The sequence below is a fragment of the Pleurodeles waltl genome, chromosome 10 (assembly GCF_031143425.1).
Source record: "Pleurodeles waltl isolate 20211129_DDA chromosome 10, aPleWal1.hap1.20221129, whole genome shotgun sequence".
Classification (NCBI taxonomy): Eukaryota; Metazoa; Chordata; class Amphibia; order Caudata; family Salamandridae; genus Pleurodeles; species Pleurodeles waltl.
The window spans coordinates 7459977-7473402 of NC_090449.1; the positions used below are offsets into that span (position 1 = coordinate 7459977).

At 45.3% G+C, this 13426-nt stretch overlaps 1 protein-coding gene across 10 annotated transcripts in view; it reads right to left on the minus strand.

The window, feature by feature from the left end:
* Positions 1-13426, minus strand: part of HUWE1 (HECT, UBA and WWE domain containing E3 ubiquitin protein ligase 1) — a 1403674-nt gene that overhangs the window by 356495 nt on the left and 1033753 nt on the right. For all 10 annotated transcript variants that reach the window (XM_069209338.1, XM_069209335.1, XM_069209339.1 and 7 more), the window contains 2 exons: positions 13072-13327; positions 6515-6642 (listed from right to left, as the gene is read on the minus strand). In XM_069209338.1, coding sequence (XP_069065439.1) covers positions 6515-6642; positions 13072-13327 — 384 coding nt within the window. The remainder of the gene's footprint in view (positions 1-6514; positions 6643-13071; positions 13328-13426) is intronic.

Genomic DNA, 13426 nt, shown 5'->3' on the forward strand with positions numbered 1-13426 from the left:
GAATGCATGGGTTCAAAAGGTGGACCCATGAGTCTTGTTAAGACGATGTTAAGGTTCCATGAAGGAACTGGTGGTGTTCTTGGTGGTATAATTCTTTTTAGCCCTTCCATGAATGCTTTAATAACTGGTATTCTAAATAGAGACGATGAATGAGTAGTTTGTAGGTAAGCAGATATTGCTGCGAGGTGTATTTTTATAGATGAAAAAGCGAGGGTTGCTTTTTGCAAATGTAGTAAGTATCCCACTATGTCCTTTGTAGAGGCATGCAATGGTTGGATTTGATTGGTATGGCAGTAGCAAACAAATCTTTTCCACTTAGATGCATAGCAGTGTCTAGTGGAAGCTTTTCTAGCTTGTTTTATGACCTCCATACATTCTTGTGTGAGGTCTAAGTGTCCGAATTCTAGGATTTCAGGAGCCAAATTGCTAGATTCAATGATGCTGGGTTTGGATGCCTGATCTGTTGTTTGTGTTGTGTTAACAGATCTGGTCTGTTGGGTAGTTTGACATGCGGTACTAGTGAAAGGTCTAGTAGAGTTGTATACCAAGGTTGTCTTGCCCATGTGGGTGCTATCGGTATGAGTTTGAGTTGGTTTTGACTCAATTTGTTTACTAGATATGGAAGGAGAGGGAGAGGGGGAAAAGCGTATGCAAATATCCCTGACCAACTCATCCATAGAGCATTGCCTTGTGATTTGCGGTGTGGGTACCTGGATGCGAAGTTTTGGCATTTTGCGTTTTCTTTTGTTGCGAACAAATCTATCTGGGGTGTTCCCCAAATTTGAAAGTAATTGTTCAGAACTTGGGGGTGAATTTCCCATTCGTGGACTTGTTGGTGATCTCGCGAAAGGTTGTCTGCTAGTTGGTTTTGGATCCCTGGAATAAATTGTGCTATTAGGCGAATGTGGTTGTGAATCGCCCACTGCCATATTTTTTGTGTTAGGAGACACAATTGTGTTGAGTGTGTTCCTCCTTGTTTGTTTAAATAATACATTGTTGTCATGTTGTCTGTTTTGACAAGAATGTATTTGTGTGTTATTATGGGTTGAAAGGCTTTTAACGCTAGAAATACTGCTAACAGTTCTAGGTAATTTATATGAAATTTTGTTTGGTGTACGTCCCATTGTCCTTGAATGCTGTGGTGATTGAGGTGTGCTCCCCACCCTGTCATGGAAGCATCTGTTATAACGTATTGAGGCACTGGGTCCTGAAATGTCCGCCCTTTGTTTAAATTGTTGCTGTTCCACCATAGAAGCGAGAGGTATGTTTGGCGGTCTACCAACACCAGATCTAGAAGTTGACCCTGTGCTTGTGACCATTGTGATGCTAGGCACTGTTGTAAGGGTCGCATGTGTAGTCTTGCGTTTGGGACAATGGCTATGCATGATGACATCATGCCTAGAAGTTTTAGCACAAATTTTGCTTGTATCTTTTGGTTTGGAAACATAGCACTTATTACCTTGTGGAATGCTTGAACTCTTTGTGGACTTGGAGTGGCAATTCCTTTTGATGTGTTGATGGTTGCCCCTAGATATTGTTGTGTCTGACACGGTTCGAGGTTTGACTTTGTATAGTTGATGGAGAAACCCAGTTTGTGAAGGGTTTGTATGACATATGTGGTGTTGTTTGTGCACTTTATTACTGTGTTGGTCTTGATTAGCCAATCGTCTAGGTAAGGAAACACATGTATTTGTTGTCTCCTGATATGTGCTGCTACTACTGCTAGACATTTTGTGAATACTCTTGGTGCAGTTGTTATTCCGAATGGCAACACCTTGAACTGGTAATGTATTCCTTTGAATACGAACCTTAGGTACTTTCTGTGAGAAGGATGTATCGGTATATGAAAGTACGCATCTTTTAGGTCTAATGTGGTCATGTAATCTTGCTGTTTGAGCAGTGGAATGATGTCTTGTAGTGTGACCATGTGAAAGTGGTCCGATATGATGTAGGTATTTAGTGTCCTGAGATCTAATATTGGTCTTAATGTTTTGTCTTTTTTTGGAATTAGAAAGTACAGGGAGTAAACTCCTGTGTTTTTTTGTTGTACTGGTACTAATTCTATTGCATCCTTTTGCAGTAGTGCTTGAACTTCTAGACCTAGAAGTTCTAAATGTTGTAGTGACATTTTGCGTGTTTTTGGAGGGATGTTTGGTGGGAATTTGTGGAATTCTATGCAATAGCCATGTTGGATTATTGCTAGTACCCAATTGTCTGTTGTAATCTGCTGCCAAGATTGGTAGAATTGGCTTAGTCTTCCCCCCACTGGTGTTGAGTGAAGGGGTTGTGTGACTTGAAAGTCACTGTTTAGGTGGAGGTGTTTTTGGAGTTTGGAATTTTCCCCTACTCCTTGGGAATTGACCCCCTCTATATCCCCTGAAACCTCCCCTTTGGAATGAACCCTGATAGGGTGTTGTTCTTGTTTGTTGGCTGGTGGTGTCTGTGGGTTGGCCACGAACCCCCCTCTAAATGGAGTTTTTCTAAAAGAGCCTCTGCTCTGCGGGGAGTAGAGTGCGTCCATGGCTTTGGCCGTGTCTGTGTCCTTTTTAAGTTTTTCAATGGCTGTGTCCACTTCAGGGCCAAAAAGTTGTTTTTCGTTGAAGGGCATATTAAGGACAGCCTGCTGGATTTCAGGTTTGAACCCTGAAGTGCGGAGCCATGCGTGTCTCCTTATGGTGACTGCAGTGTTGACTGTTCTTGCTGCAGTATCGGCTGCGTCCATTGAAGAGCGGATTTGATTGTTCGAGATCGTTTGTCCCTCTTCAACTATTTGCTGCGCCCTTTTTTGGTATTCCTGGGGAAGATGGTCTATGAGAAGTTGCATCTCATCCCAGTGTGCGCGGTCATATCGGGCTAGCAGCGCTTGAGAATTTGCGATGCGCCATTGGTTGGCTGCCTGTAATGCGACTCTTTTCCCTGCCGCATCAAATTTTCGGCTTTCTTTGTCCGGAGGTGGGGCGTCGCCAGATGTATGGGAATTTGCTCTTTTGCGAGCTGCCCCTACTACTACGGAGTCAGGTGGTAACTGCGAAGTAATAAACACTGGGTCTGTGGGTGGTGGTTTATATTTCTTATCCACCCTTGGGGTGATGGCTCTTGATTTTACGGGCTCTTCAAAAATTTGTTTTGCGTGCCGTAACATCCCTGGTAGCATTGGGAGACATTGATATTGGCTATGTGTAGCCGAGAGGGTGTTAAATAAAAAATCATCCTCTATAGGATCGGAATGCAGTTGGACATTGTGGAATTCTGCTGCCCTAGCCACCAGTTGCGAGTATGAGGTACTGTCCTCTGGCGGTGACGGCTTTGTGGGGTATGAATCGGGATCATTGTCCGGCACTGGGGTGTCGTATAAGTCCCAGGCGTCTTGATCCTGATTATCTTGACTTATAGTAGTTTGCGCTGGTGAGTGCATTTGTGGCGGAGTTTGTGCCGGCGATGCCTGTTGTGGTGGAGAGGGCGGAGGCGTGACTTTTTTAACCACTTTGGCTTGTGGTTGTGCGTCATCCTTGAGAAATCCGATCCTTCTTTTTCTCATTATTGGGGGAAGGGTTGATATCTTCCCTGTGTCTTGTTGGATGTACAGTCTCTTTTGTGTGTAGTCTGATTCTACACTTTGGAGCTCTTGTCCAAATCTGTGCATCTGGCCACTTATTCCTTGTTCCTCTGTGTAGGAAGGAGGTGTGGAACTTTTCGGCGCCGAGAGAGAATCTTTTTTCGGCTTCGGTACCGACTGAATTTTTGTGGCTTTCGGCAGTGTGTCTCGGTGCCGATGTTTTTCGGTGCCGGCATCTTGTTTTTGCTTCTCGGAGCCGCTATCTCGGCTCCGAGGTTGCTCCATGGCGGTCCCTCGACCGGAGTCGGGTGTCTTCGCTATGGGCGTGCCCTTTTTCGGCACCTTCGACGGGTCGCCGGTTTTATGGGTCGAGCCATGGCCTGTTGGCAGTGGCGTCCCCTGGGCTTTTGTTTTTTCGATGGTCTTTATTTTCGACGTCTTACTCACTGTTTGTTGTTCGACGTCGGAGTCTCCGGATTCTGAGTCCGGAACCGAGAATGTTTCCTCTTCGTCGTCGAAACGTTGTTTTGTCGGCGTGGACGCCATTTGTAGACGCCTGGCTCTTCGGTCCCGGAGTGTTTTTCTGGACCGGAAGGCTCGACAGGCCTCACAGGTATCCTCCTTGTGCTCGGGGGACAAGCACAAGTTACAGACCAGGTGCTGATCTGTATAAGGATACTTACTGTGACATTTTGGGCAGAAACGGAACGGGGTCCGTTCCATCGGCTTCGGCGTCACACGCGGTCGGGCCGACCAGGCCCCGATGGGGGATCGAAGCTACCCCAAAGTCTTCCGATGATCGGTGTCGATGTACCTAACTATCCCGATACCGAACGGAACAATACCGACGCTTTCTTCCGAGATTCTGACTAACTTTCCAAACCGAAACACGGAGCGAAAAGGAATACGTCCGAACCCGACAGTGGAAAAAAACAATCTAAGATGGAGTCGACGCCCATGCGCAATGGAGCCGAAGAGGGAGGAGTCCTTCGGTCCCGTGACCAAAAAAGACTTCTTCGAAGAAAAACAACTTGTAATACTCCGAGCCCAACACCAGGCAGCGGACTGTGCTCAACATGTGTATCTGCAGCAACATATGCCATCGAACCTTTGGTTACTCACGGTCTCGGAGTCGCCGGAGGGTCCTCCCTGAGGTGTTGGTTCTCCACCAGTCGAGTCGGGGTCGCCGGGTGCAGTGTTGCAAGTCTCACGCTTCTTGCGGGGATTTGCAGGGGTCTTTAAATCTGCTCCTCTGTAACAAAGTTGCAGTTCTTTTGGAGCAGTGCCGCTGTCCTCGGGAGTTTCTTGTCTTTCTTGAAGCAGGGCAGTCCTCTGAGGATTCAGAGGTCGCTGGTCCTTTGGAAAGCGTTGCTGGAGCAGGTTTCTTTGGAAGGCAGGAGACAGGCCGGTAGGTCTGGGGCCAAAGCAGTTGGTGTCTTCTGTTCTTCCTCTGCAGGGGTTTTTCAGCTCAGCAGTCCTCTTCTTCTTGTAAGTTGCAGGAATCTAAAATCTTAGGTTCAGGGAAGCCCTTAATTACTACATTTAAGGGCGTCTTTAGGTCTGGGGGGTTAGTAGCCAATGGCTACTAGCCCTGAGGGTGAGTACACCCTCTTTGTGCCTCCTCCCAAGGGGAGGGGGGCACATCCCTAATCCTATTGGGGGAATCCTCCATCTGCAAGATGGAGGATTTCTAAAAGTTAGAGTCACTTCAGCTCAGGACACCTTAGGGGCTGTCCTGACTGGCCAGTGACTCCTCCTTGTTATTCTCATTATTTTCTCCGGCCTTGCCGCCAAAAGTGGGGCCTGGCCGGAGGGGGCGGGCAACTCCACTAGCTGGAGTGTCCTGCTGGGTTGGCACAAAGGAGGTGAGCCTTTGAGGCTCACCGCCAGGTGTGACAATTCCTGCCTGGGAGAGGTGTTAGCATCTCCACCCAGTGCAGGCTTTGTTACTGGCCTCAGAGTGACAAAGGCACTCTCCCCATGGGGCCAGCAACATGTCTCTAGTGTGGCAGGATGCTGGAACCAGTCAGCCTACACAGATAGTTGGATACAGTTTCAGGGGGCACCTCTAAGGTGCCCTCTGGGGTGTGTTTCACAATAAAATGTACACTGGCATCAGTGTGCATTTATTGTGCTGAGAAGTTTGATACCAAACTTCCCAGTTTTCAGTGTAGCCATTACGGTGCTGTGGAGTTCGTGTTTGACAAACTCCCAGACCATATACTCTTTATGGCGACCCTGCACTTACAATGTCTAAGGTTTGGCTTAGACACTGTAGGGGCATAATGCACATGCACATATGCCCTCACCTGTGGTATAGTGCACCCTGCCTTAGGGCTGTAAGACCTGCTAGAGGGGTGACTTACCTATGCCACAGGCAGTGTGAAGTTGGCATGGCACTCTGAGGGGAGTGCCATGTCGACTTAATCATTTTCTCCCCACCAGCACACACAAGCTGGCAAGCAGTGTGTATGTGCTGAGTGAGGGGTCCCCCTTAAGACATGCTGCAGCCCTTAGAGACCTTCCCTGGCATCAGGGCCCTTGGTACCAGGGGTACCAGTTACAAGGGACTTACCAGAGTGCCAGGGTTGTGCCAATTGTGGAGACAAAGGTACAGTTTAGGAAAAGAACACTGGTGCTGGGGCCTGGTTAGCAGGGTCCCAGCACACTTTCAATCATAACTTAGCATCAGCAAAGGCAAAAAGTCAGGGGGTAACCATGCCAAGGAGGCATTTCCTTACACAAGTCATCTGCTGAGAGAACAATTACTAATTAAGAAACAAGAGTCCTTTCAGATTTTCAATGGAATTTAGTGAGAAGGCCTGAAATGTTTCATCCTACCTAAGACGTGTAAGAGACTTTGGGAACAAGCAAATGACAACAGTTTAGTAGGAACAGATGTTCATCTTACTCTGCTTTCAAGGTACAGATTTTAACCCAGAAGGGCTGAAGTTTTACCTGCCAGAGGGTCTTCTTCTTCGCTGCTTGTTGAAGGGAGGGGTTCTTCCAGTATTCCCCTAGGATCTGTCGCCAATACGGGAGGATCCTGTGTGGTAGGGAGCTCTGATGATGATACCGTAAAAGAACTGAGAGACAATAAGAGGGCGGGATAAGCTTCAACTTTTAGGTGGTAAAAAAACAGGCTAAAATTTACAAATGGCATCTTAAATTAAAAAAGGTAAAAAACCCTGAACTACAATACACGTTCATCTATGCCATTTAACCGCCATTAATTAATCTGCATAGCTTTCTGCCTTTAACCCACCTGTGGCCTGCTGGGAGGATAAGGAAAATGTTACTTACCTAGTAGACATCTGTTCATGGCAGATAGTGCTGCAGATTCACATGTTTTGCATTATCCGGTCATCTACTGTTGGGTCCGGAGTCTTACAAGTTGTTTTTCTTTAAGAAGTTGGTTTTCGAGTCATGGAATCGAGTGACTCCTCCCTCTCAGTGATACTGTGCATGGGCATCAAGTCCTTTGTTAGACTGTTTTCCCGTAGGCGGGTAAGAGTATGGAGATAGAAGTATAGAGAAAGATGTCCATGCAATTTTATTTACATACCTACATAAATATATACAAATCCAAAGAAACTACAACGGCCACAGGTGTCCGAGAGGAGGGTGGGCGCATGTGAATCTACAGCACTACATGCCACTACAGATGTCATCTGGGTAAGTAACATTTTCTGTTCCATGGCATGTGTGGCTGTAGATACACATACCTTGAGTAGACTGCAAAGCAGTCTCCCCTAAAAGCGGTGGCTAGCCTCTGGGAATTGGAGTTGCCTGGAAAAGTGCTTTGAGGACACCTTGTCCTACATTTGCTTGCTGTCATGCTTCTATATCCACACAATAGTGTTTTGTGAACATATGTGGTGTAGTCCAAAAAGCTGCTCTGCACATGTCAGCCAAAGGAATGTTCCCTGAAAATACCTTAGTAGCACCTTTTTTCCTAGTGGAATGTGCCCTAGGAGTTTGTGATAAATGTCTTTTTGCTTTCACATAACATGTTTGAATGCATTTAACACTCCATCTGGTTATGTCATTCTTTGAGATTAGTTAAAAGGTAACACAAAAGGTATAAAAAGTTGTTTTGTTTTTCTAAAATCTTTAGCCCTGTCAATACAGTACATAGGTGCTCTCTTTACATCTAAAGTGTGGAGTGCCCGCTCTGCTATTGAATCAGGTTTTGGGAAGAACGCTGCCAATTCAATGCTCTGATTGATATGAAATCGAGATATTTTTGGTAGAAACTTTGGATTTGTGCCTAGGACCACCTTATCTTTATGTATTTGAAAGAAAGGTTCTTCTAAGGTTAATGCCTGGAACTCTCAGACGTGTAAGTGATGTAACTGCAACTAGAAATGCTACTTCTAGGTAAGGAACTGAACAGGACATGAGTGAAGGGCCCTGAATGGAGGGCCCATGAGTCTAGTGAGAACAATGTTAAGATTCCATGATGGAACAGGCGGAAGGGCTAGGTGGAATTACCCATTTGAATCCTCCCATGAAAGTTTTAATTGCAAGTATTCTAAACAGTGAGATTTGCTCCCTGTTTTATAAATATGCAGCTATAGTTGCAAGATGTAATTTGATTGAAGTGTAAGCCAATCTGGCTTGTGGTAAATGTAGCAAATAATTTTAGTAGATGGTTTAATTGTATCAATATGTATGGGTTGGCAATAAAAAACAAAACGCTTCCATTTCACAGCTTACCATGCTTTAGTTGTTGGTCTGCGTGCCCCCTTTAAAATTTACATATATTCAGGAAGTAATTTAAGGTATCCAAATTCTATGACTTCAGGGAGCCATATCGCTAGATTGAGAGATATGGGTGCCTGATCTGTCCATGGTCCCGTGTGAGATGATCCGGCCTGTTAAGGAGCTTCTTGTGAGGCCTTTGCAAGAGGTCCAGAAGTGTTGTGAACCAAAGTTGATGTGCCCATGTGGGTGCTACTAGTAACAGTGATGTCTGTTTGAGTTAGAAATGGAATGAGTGGGAGAGGTGGAAAAACCTAAGCAAATTTCCCTGATCAGTTCATCCACAGATCATTGCCCTGGGAAAGAAGGTGGGGGTGCCTGGACGTTTGGCCATTGTGCCTTTTCTAGTCTGGTGAAAAGATCTACGTGAGGTTTTCCCACACTTTTGGAAGTAAGTTTGAAGGACATATGGTGGAGTTCCCATTAATGGACTTGTTGGTGGCTCCTGCTGAGCAGGTCTGCAAACTCGGCCGTTCCTGGGAGATATTCTTCCAGTAGGTGAAGGTGGTGTTGACGAGCCCATTTCTATATAGTTTGTGATAGCTGTGATAACTGGAATGACGGTTCCCCCCGCACCCCAACCTTGTATTTTCTAAATAATACATTGCTGTCTTACTGTCCCTCCGGACAAGGACAACTTTGTGTGAGTTGAGTTAAGAAAGCTTGGAGGGCTAGAAATACCACTTGAAGCTCCAGATAGTATGATTTGCATGGCACGATGTGTGTAATCCCAAAGACCCCGCACTGTGAATTTTTGAAGATGTGCTCCCCAACCAGTCACAGATGCATCCATGGTCAGAATGACTTGAGACACAGGGTCTTGAAAAGGCCACCCTTAAGAGGTTGGTGGAGTTCCACCACTTCAGAGTGTGGTAAGTTTGGAGGTCTACCAACATAAGATCCTGAAGACTACACCCTGTGACTGCCCACTGACGAGACAGAATGCTGTAGCGGTCGCACGTGAAGTCTGGAATGTGGGACAATGGTAATGCATGATGCCATCATTCCTAAAAGACACAGACAGTTCGACTGTGGGATTGTGATTTTGTTGAAACTGTGGAATAAGATGTTGAAAACTTTGCATTCAAGCTAGACTGGGGGTATGCTATCCCCAATTGCGTATTGAGATAGGCCCCCAAATACGGCTGAGTCTGTAGGGGTTGTAGATGAATTTTTTTTAAATGTATTGTAAACCCTAGGTTGTGAAGAAGGTTTACTGTTATTTGTGTGTGCAATTGGCGCTATTGTAGTATGTTCTCTTTGATAAGCCAATTATCCAGGTATGGGAAGACATTAATTTGTTGCCTTCTGAGGTGTGCTGCAACAACCGCTAGACATTCTGTGAATAAACGTAGTGCGGTTGTGACTCCAAAAGGGAGGACTTTGAATTGATAATGTTTTCCTTCTACCACAAATTAGATATTTTGGTGCATCTTTCAAGTTTAGAGCTCTCCTGACATTGTTAAGTTATAGAATTGGGATGACATCCTGAAGAGCGACCATGTGAAAATGTCCTGACAGAATGCATTGGTTTAGAGGTCGGAGATCCAGGAGGGGTCTCTCAGTGAGCAATGTATTTTATTTTTTTAATTGAGGAAGTATGGTGAGTATACTCCTGTTCCCTGATACTGGGATAGAACCTATACTATTGTCCCTTTGAGAAGAGATTTAACCTCCTCTTTGAGGAAGAGCAAGGCGTTCCTGAGATAACCTGTGAAAGCTAGGAGGAATGTTTGGAGGTGTTGAAGTAAGCGCCAGACAATAACCATGTTGGATAATGCAGAGGACCCATTGGTCCGATGCTGTGTTTGTCCATTGTGTGTAGTAGTTTTGAAGCCATCCCCCAACTGGTGCAATATGGGGTTGTGGTATCTGTAGGTAGTCAATGTTTTGCTGTTGAGGCTGAACCTCTGGAATTAAGGTTTTTGTCTCTGAAATGATTTCCTCTGAAAGACCCCCTTAATGAGCTTCTATTATAAGAATGTGAGGTCTGTTCAGTTTGAGAGGTTGAGGGCTCAGATGTTGTAGCAGCTTTGAAACCCCCTCTTTATGATGGGCAATGAAAAAAACAAACATTTGTGCTTGCGACTGGAGACCTCCCACCGCCTTAGCAGGGTCTATCTTTTTTCAAATTTTTCTACTGTTGAGTCAGCTTGTGGCCCAAACAGATGTTCTCTATCAAATGGCATATTTAACATTGCTTGCTGCACTTTAGGCTTAAATCCAGAGCATTTAAGCCATGCATGCCTTTTTATACCTGTTGCTTCTGTGTCAGCCACATTTAAAGTTCAGCAAATAGAAATATTCACAATTGCTTGACCTTCCTGAACAATTTGCTGTCCATCTTTTCAATGCTCCTCTGGGAGATATTGGAGTAGGTCCTCCATTTCGTCCCAGTGGGCCCTGTGGTACCTAGAGAGCAAAGCATGCAGATTAGCAGCACACCAATGGTTTGTGGCTTGCGCAGCTACTCTCTTGCCTACAACATCCAGTTTTTTACTCTTGTTATCTGGTGGAGGCAAGTCTCCTGTGGCCTGGCTATTAGCTCTTTTCCTGGCTGTAGTAGCCACTATTGAGTAGGTGGTACTTGTGACTTATAGGAAAGTGGGTCTGATGGTGCTGGCTTATATTCTTTGTCTGCTTTAAGAGTAATGATTCTGGAGCGGACAGGCTCTTGAGAAATATCAGCTGCATAGCATATCATTCCAGAAAGCATAGGTAGATATTGGGTGTCTCTGTGCATGTTGGTCAGTGTGCCAAATAAGAAATCCTCTTCCATGGGTTCATGTATTGTGACATTATGGTATGCAGCTGCCCTAGCAATACCCTTTTGGTTGCTAGCTGTATCTTCTGAGGGGGAAGGCTTTGCAGAATACAGATGTGGGCCAGTATTAATGACTGGGTTTTGATCATAATAATCCCAGCAGTCTGGATCTTGAAGTGTCTCTCTTGGGTAAGTGTTCCTCAAATATGGGTGAACCCTGTAGACTAAATACGTCTAGAATTGGAGAAGCAGAATGAGAATAAGAGATAGGTGAAGTGGTGGGGGGAGGCGTAGGAGAAGGAGGAGCAAGCTCAGTCGAGGAGACAACCTTCTCCTTATGTATCTTCTTCTGAGGCAGGAGGTGTCCAATGCCTCTTTGAAAGTTAGCTGTTTAAAAGTCACAGTAGGTGAAGCTATAATGCACCCTGTGCCTTCTTGAATGTATAGACTGCGATGCTTGGCATCAATAATTTGAAGTATGGGCTGAATAGGTGAGGGTGTGGAGGACGAATGTCTTAAGTCCAGAAGTCCCGAAGTAACAGTGACTTTTTGTTTCAGAACTGTTGGTTTTAGTCGATAAGATTTATTTAGGATCCAAACTCTATTCCGTAGACTCTCTGAATCTCGGTCAAAACCTGCTCATATCTGGTTGGACCGAAGTGGCTGTGCTCGATGCTGAAGCCTAAAGTTGTTTCTTTGGTTTAGGTGCCGAGCCAGTAAGCAGGGCATGCATACCTTCTTTCCGAGACCGGCTATGGTTTGTTTGCAGTGGTGATCTGCTGACCTCTGTAGGTACTTTTTTGGTGTTCTTGTTTGATGATGGGGCCCCAGTACTCATGCTTTGTGCCAATGTTATAGGCTGGCTTTCGATGTCGGATTCAATGTTAAGTCTGAATCTTGAATGGAGGCGGCTTCTTCTTGAAGTGGATGTTCTTGAGCATGTTCCTCCCTGTAAATATCCGGTGTGCCTTCAGGAGAACTGTGTGCCATCTCTAACCTGCAAGCCTGTCGGTCCCGTAGAGTTTTCTTCAATCGAAAAAGATCAACACACCTCACACAAGGACTCTAAGATTTGGTGAAAGGCACAGGTTACACTCTGGTGATCAGTGTAAGGGTACTTTGAGTGGCACCGATGACCAACAAAACAGTCTCCGTTCCATCAGGATTACATTCTTATTACTGCGCCCTCCTCAAAGTGCATGCTGTTGAAAAACCTGTCCCGAGTATTAAAAATCATTTTTAAAAAAATAATAAAAAATAAATAAATCGCTGTGTGACGTGAGAAACGCAATTAAAATTACAAAACCATCGAATATAGACAAGACGGAGAGAAAGTCTTGGAGCGAGTCAAAGACGGAGTGGAAGAGTACATGTCCAAATCAGACGGCGGGGAGAAAACAATCTAACAAAGGACTCAATGCCCATGCACAGTATCACCGAGAGGCAGGAGTCACTTGATCCAGTGATTCGAAAACCAACTTCTTCGAAGAAGAACAACTTGTAACACTCCGGACCCAACACTAGATGGCAGGATAATGCAAAGCATGCGTATCTACAGCCACACATGCCATTGAATAGAGAGCTTAAGTTGGACCTTGGCATGTACTACAAAACGACGATTCACTTCATATAATGAGAACAGGGTGAGGGGGCCCTAAGGCAGGTCAAAGCACGAACAGAGCAGGACAAACTTTCCAGCCATCCATGAACGTATGACTGAACAGTATGCAATCAAGTGCCAAGGGAACATGTCTTCGGACACCACCCCTCAATCGCAGGCAGGCCCACAAGAAGACAAATACCTCAACGCATTATTGACCTATTTGTCAATTAAGTCCTTTTACCTGAGGTGTTGACTCTGGCACAATCTTGTGTGTACTCTGAAAAATAACTCATGACTGCTGTGGCACCAAAAATACTATTTCACAGAACATACACTCAAAAAGGACCTGTCCTCACTATTACCATTGCACATATGCCTACTTACCTCACTTCTACTTGGGGTGAAGTATCTGTTTGGCCCTCACTTCCAGATGGTGCTTCAATAACTTGAGGGGCTGAGACATCGACAATGGCGGTGTCTGCTCCCAGCTGCTCAGAGCTTGCATGTCCAGTGTTCTCTCCACCCCCTTCATCCAGCGTGCCTGAAGCTAAGCTACTGGTGTCCATAGGGGAGCCCTCCAACTGGCTGCTGACAGCCGTCAAGGCATCTGAATCTTCAGCTCGTTCCGGTGACAGTGAAGCTAATGGAAGCAATGGAGAAGAGCATTACATTGTGAATGAAAGTAGAATATGATACAAGAATAAGACATTAACCTTTGTCAACAACGTTTCTGGTAGAT